Raw genomic sequence first — 7,155 nt, forward strand, 5'->3', positions numbered from 1 at the left:
TCTAGGTGTATTTTAGCCACTGATACCTAACATGTCAAAGTTCCAACCATGCTACCAAGATCGCACACCCTCAAATCAAAATCCAAGATATGGACAAAGCTAACCTGGTTGCCAACGGACCACCACCAATTCAATCGTCAAACCCGAAGGAGGTATTACCCCTCTTAAAGCAAAAACTCAAATCCATCACATGAAGTACTCTTTGCATTAGTTAAACTCTTCTAGGTAGGGGAGACTACCACGACAAAGGTAACGATGAAGAGGAGTACCTTTGAGTTAGATACTATCCACGAGTTGAACCAATAAGAACTAAGGTACATATAACATCCTCTAGACAAGCTTTCCCAGGAGAGGCGTAACACCATAACACTTAGGAGTAGTTAAAGTCTCCCAATTCAACAGGTGTCAACCTTTGCTATATTGATCCTTGCTCCAAAGGAATCTACGATTTGGCCGATCAATTATCTTACAAAACCATAGAAAGAAGTCAAGCTGCCAGCATATTATAAACTTGAATGGAAGAAATGATAGACTTCGACAAATACATCTTGCCAATCCTATTTAACAACTTGGCTTTCCATGAAGCCAGACACTGCTCCACACAATCCAGGACATGTTGAAATAAATGCTTTCTCACCCACCAGTTCCCAAATGCACACAAAGATATCTTACAAGATCTAAGGAGAGGTTGATGGAAGAAATAGTAGTGAAATTCTTTCTTCTGATCTGAGAGACTGTTGAGGAGCAAAATATGAGAGATTTATGAAGATTAACATTAAGACCAGAGGCCTTAGATAAATCTTTTAAAACATCATAAATAACTATAACATGAGTAGAGGATGCATGAGAAAAAAGGAGGATATCATCAACATATAATAAATGAGATAAACCTGGACTCTTCTGGGCTAAATGGATAGGTTTCCAAGTGCCATCCTCCACAAGATCATGGATAAAAAGAGATAGACTCTCCATACAAAGGATGAATAGATACGAAGAAATATGATCACCCTGATGCAAATCATGTGGGAGAACAATGCTAGAAAGTCAACTCTCATTCCAAAGTAGAGCAAGCTTTGAATTACGGACACACCACATAATCAAAGCGAAGATTGAGAGAGGAAAACTGAATAATAGTATAGTATGCTCCAAGAGGTCCCAGCTCTCATTGTCACAAGTCTTCTCCATATTTACCTTCATTGCTAAGACATCCTTATTTAGTTTTGTCTTATTTAGAAAGTGAGGAACCTCATGGGCAACAAAAATATTATCGAATGGAACTCTTCCTGAGATGAAGCTTCCATGAATATGGTCAATTAGATCATTAAGATATAGGCGAATACGACTCATAATAACCTTCGTTAACACTTTATTCACCATATTACAAAGGCTAATAGGTTTGAACTCCTAGAATTGGCTAGGAATATCCACCTTAGGGATTAGAACAATAAGAGTTTCCAAAATTTTGGGATTTGAAAAATCCTCTCTAAAAGCATTATCCACAAGGTGTCAAAGCTCGACACCGACCACATTCTATTACCTCTTAAAGAAGAGCAGTTGAAAACCATTAAGACATGTGGCTTTGAAGGAACCCATACTAAAAACAACTTATCAGACTTCCTCTATGTTAACACTTCTAGTGAGCTTAGATATACCATCATCACTCAGCTTAGGAACATGCCTTGGAATAACCATCTTAGGATCTGCAGTAGAAGGGGGAGAGAATAAGTTCTGGAAATGCCTGAAGGCCTCTTGGCTCATCAAATTTTGGCCAGTTGGCCAAATACTATTCTCCAAGAATAACCCATGAATCTTATTCCTTTAATGTCTAGTAATAGTTTGCATGTGAAAGAAACGAGTTCCAAAGCGAACCCATTGCTCCCTATATTTTTTGCAAATAGAGGATTTCCTCATAAAAAAGATATGCTCATAATCACGTTGGAGCTTCTTCTCATGCATGAAAAGCTCATAACCTGATAATAGTTCTCATGCATGAAAAGCTCCTTAACACCATTGATAGACTCACTATAGCTACTCCAACAAACCTGTATAATGTTGAAGCAACCAAAGTTTATGAGAAGTACAAGGAAGATTGTTTGCATGCTAAATGCATTATAATGCATTCCAAGAGTTCTGAAATTCAGAGGCAAAACCATAATATGGAACCAACTGCTATCATTGAGCATCTTAAGAAGATGTATGGTGGTCAAAGTAGGACTATAAGATACCAATTATCCAAAAAGTTATTTAGGTCCTTAATGTCTACAAAGGATCAAGTTGGACTCCATGCGCTGAAGATGATTAATTTCATTGAACAACTTGAGAAGTTGGAGTGCAAACTTGGGAAATATTTTTCTCAAGATTTGATTCTTCAATCACTTCCTGAATCATTTTCATAATTTATTGTTAATTTCAATCTGGGAAAAATGATTTGTGATTTGCATGAGATGCTTAATATGTTGATTGACTATCAAATACAAATTACCTCTAAACATAAAACAGGAACTGTCATGGTGGTCAGAAACTCCTCTAAAAGGAAGAGCAAGAAAAATTTCAAATCAAGGACTCCTATGGGTGGTATGCCCAAACCTTACAAGAGAGATAAAACTGGCCAAAACAATATTGAGTGTTTCTTCTACAAGGAGAAATGTCACTAGAGAAGAAATTGCAAGAAATATCTTGATTCTCTGAAACATGAGAAATAAGGAACTAAATATCATTAGATGATTGAAGAAAGGAGAAGTTAGTCTCTAAGTTGGTAATGGAGAAATTGTTGTTCCCTTAGCCATAGGATCAATTTCTTTAAAAATGTCAACTGAAAAAGTTCTAGTATTAGATTATTGTTATTATATTCCGAAATTTGTTTAAAGTATAATTTCAATTTCAATTTCAATGTTGGACAAATGAGAATTTCATATTATTTTAAACAGTAACATGTGCTCTATTTATCATAATGATGATTTATATGCAAATAGGTATCTCCAACATGACATTTATGTCTTATCAAATGTGAACTTCAATCCAGTTATGCATATTTCTAAGAGGATAGAGATAGTGTATTGAATAAAACATATCTTTGGCAATGTAGGCTTGGTCATATTGGAGAGAAAATAATTAACAAGTTACACAACGAAGGTTACCTTGATCACTATGGTTATGAATCATATACAACTTGTGAATCTCATCTTAAAGAAAAAAATGACCAAATCTTTATTTTTGGGAAGTGGAGAGACCTTCTAAATTACTAGGAAAATACATACAAAAGTATGTGGGCCTATGAAAATTCAAGCCGATGGTGATATTCTTATTTTATTACTTTCACTTATAATATGTCTAGATATAGTTTTTTATATGTCATGAGATGTAAATCCGGTTCATTTAAAAGGTTCAAAAGATTTCATGTTGAGGTATAAAAAGAAATATAATATGATTATAGAATATGACAAATATATGTGAAGACAATTTTTCTTAATGGAAAGCTAAAAAATGATGTGTACATGACACAACCTAAAGGTTCCATATCCTTGTCTGATCTTAATAAAACTTTACAAAATGTAAAGATTTATTTATGACTTAAAACAAGCTCCTAGAAGTTGGAACATTCGCTTTAATTAAACAATTGAAAAATTCAAATTTTTAGATTTGAAGATGAACCTTGTATTTACAAAATGGTTAGTGAGAGCATAATTATTTTCCTGTTGTTATATGTAGATGACATATTGCTTATTGGAAACTGTCACTAGCCCCCTTTCGTGGACGCAACGTGAAATATGCAAATAAATGCAATGGAGTCGCCATCAATATCTTTTTAGATGAAAAATATGAAAAACCAATTTTTAAAAACAATTGGTCTACTCGCAGAGAGAAGTTATGTTCGGGAGTCGATTACGGATGAAGAGTGTGTTAGGCATCTCATACCGTCCGTTATAAAAAAATGGTACCTAGATCAATTATGTGGATATTCGCTCAAAATATTAATTTTACCCTCACATTATTAAATAAAATTAATAAAGACCAAAAAACATTTTTTTGTGTCTGACAGAGAAATATCTGCTCCTACGTATCTCTAGCTACAATAGAGAAATCAATGTTACGTTGTTCTTTCAGAATCAAGGTTGATTGATTGATAAATTTTTATAAAGTTAACAAGATAACGTGAGAAGGTACAAGGCCTATAGTGGAGTTAACTACCTTGCTTTTGATGACATAAAGTAACGCGACAAGACACTCAACGTATAGTGGAATTACTTTACATTAGTTTTAAAATTATTTGAAAAATTCACAAGACAAGTTACAAGGCCTATAGTGGGGTTACCTCACCTTGCTTTAGACAACATATAGTAGCACGATAAGTCACTCAACCTATATTGTGATACTTTAAATTGCTTTTCTAAAATATTTAAAAATTTAACAAGATAAGGTAACACGACAAGGCACAAGGCCTATAGTGGGTTACCTCACCTCATTTTAGACAACATAAAATAACGCATCAAAGCACTCAGCTTATAACATACTTTACCTTGCCTTTAAAAATTATTGCAAATTATTTGAAAATATTTATAAGATAAGGTAACACAACAAGACACAAGACCTATAATGGAGTTACCTCAACTCATTTTAGACAACATAAAGTAGCGTGACAAGACACTCAACCTATGGTGCAATACTTTACATTGCATTTTTAAAATGATTTTAATTTTTTTTAACAAGACAAGGTAACACGACAAAAAACAATGCCTATAGTGAGGCTACCTTACCCTACTTTGGACAACATAACGTACTACGTCAAAGCGCTCAGCCTATAGTATATTTTATATTATTTTTTTAAAATTATTTATTTTTATTATTATAATTTAAAATAAACACATAAATAAAAATTAGAAGAAGAAAAAGAAGCACAATACACCTAAACTCCAAAATAAAGCAAAATAACCAATAAAACAAAATAGAATAAAAACAGTACACACAAAACAAGTCTAGGTGACACTAACAAATGATCCTAAGCATGATTTTGAACTAGAGTAGGGATACCCATACTCAGGGAACCAAACAGAAGCAGGAACCATGTTAAATCAGAATAGGAATGTGACTAGCCTTAGTACCAAACAAGAATTAATTATTAAAATTAATAAATAAAACAAATAAAAAATAAAATAAAAAAGGAAGGGTGGACGGGTTTCAGAACAGTGGACGAAGCCACTACTCATTTCCCACCTAAGGGCTAACTCCATAAATGGAGGCCCTACTAGCACCGGTGACTCCAAAACAAATTGGTTCCCCCATGGTCTCGCCTTTCACTTCTTAGAACAAAACAATGCACAATAATAAGAGGCAATAATAACATTGACAAAAGAGATAAAGTGTCAAGAAAACGATAAGGAAGACCAAATTTCAACCGGGAATTATAACGAGATGGAAAAGCTCTCATGTATGCGGATAGTGTAAGCTTGAGGTTGATGGTTAAAGAGATAAAATGAAACTACTAGGGGTCAATGATACCACACGAGACTACTAGGGGGCCAGGTGCAAAGATGAAATCATTGGGGGTCAAAGGCACAACACGAGACCACTAGAGGGCCCAGTGCGAAGATGAGACCACTAGGGGTCAAATGCACAACACGAGACCACTAGGGGACCTAGATACAAAGATGAGACCATTGGGGGTCGAAGGTACAATACGAGATCATTGGGGGGCCGAGTGCAAAAATTAGACCATTAGAGGGTCAAAGGTACAACACGAGACCACTAGTGGTCGGGTGCAAAGATGAGACCACTAGTGGTCGAAGGCACAACACGAGTCCACTGGGGGGCCTGTATGCAAGGAGGATCACAAGAATACACGTATAGCGAGGAACTCAGGGTCAAAGTACAAAAGAGATCACAGAAGGGTCAAAGGCACAACACGAGACTACTAGGGTTCTAGGTGCAAGAAGGACCACAAGAACGCATGGATAACGAGGAACTCGAGATCAAACTACAAAGGAGACCATAGAAGGGTCAAAGGCACAACACGAGACCACTAGGGGGTCTATGTGCGAGGATGAGACCACTAGGGATCGAAGGCACAACACGAGTCCACTAGGGGTATGGGTGCAAGGAGGACCACGAGAATGCACAAATAACGAGGAACTATGGGTCAAAATATAAAAGAGACCACAGAAGGGTCAAAGGCATAACACGAGACCATTGGGAGTTTGGGTGCAAGTAGGACATGGGAACACACGATAGCGAGGAACTCTGGGTCAAAATATTGAAGGGACCATAGAAGGGTCAAAGGCACATCACGAGACTACTAGGGGTCTGGGTGCAAGGAGGACCACAAGAATGCATGGATATCGAGGAACTCTGGGTCAAAATATAAAAGGGACCACAAAAGGGTCAAAGGCACAACACGAGACCAGTAGGGGGTCTGGGTGCAAGGAGGACCACAGGAAGCACATATAGCGAGGAACTCCAGGTCAAAATATAAAAGGGACCATGGAAGGGTCAAAGGCACAACATGAGACCACTAGGGGGCTTGGGTGCAAGGGAGACCACGAGAACGCATAGATAACGAGGAACTTTGGATCAAAATAGAAAAGAGACCGCAGAAGGGTCAAAGGGACAACATTAGACCACTGGGGGTCTGGGTGCAAGGGAGACAATAGGAACGCACGGATAGCGATGAACCATGAGTCAAAATATAAAAGAGCACTTGGGGTCAAGACTTTTGGCCATGTGTGTATATGATGGTGCAAATGTAAACGATGCTTGAGTAACACGAAGATGTTTGATAATGCATGTATGATAGGTTACACATATATGAATATCTTAATTATCATTATGAAGTTTGATGAATATGAAACCATAACACTTTCTCAAAAGACAACAACTAATCTAGCCAAGACCGATCGCGTTTTCATTCTTCCATTTTCCCGAACCACAAGATCTATTTGGGGTATTTCCTCTCATCGTCACTGGAAGACATACCATTCATTTCTCCACTGACATACGCATCTGTTTAAATTTTGATGAGTTTTATTATCCTGAACCACTAGTGAAATATATTATCATTAAAGTTATTTGATCATGAAGTTCGAGCATCATATTTATAACTTGAGATTTATCTAAGTAAATATGCATGCACAAAGGTAAAGTGGGGAGATGGGTGAACTTTAT

General features: G+C 36.6%; 1 protein-coding gene across 1 annotated transcript; it reads left to right on the forward strand.

Moving 5' to 3' along the window:
- On the forward strand, positions 1,986-2,396 carry LOC109361910. Its single transcript, XM_019607436.1, has one exon. It carries the CDS (start codon positions 1,986-1,988, stop codon positions 2,394-2,396), a length of 411 nt encoding a protein of 136 aa, XP_019462981.1.

The sequence above is a fragment of the Lupinus angustifolius genome, chromosome LG12 (genome assembly GCF_001865875.1).
Source record: "Lupinus angustifolius cultivar Tanjil chromosome LG12, LupAngTanjil_v1.0, whole genome shotgun sequence".
Classification (NCBI taxonomy): Eukaryota; Viridiplantae; Streptophyta; class Magnoliopsida; order Fabales; family Fabaceae; genus Lupinus; species Lupinus angustifolius.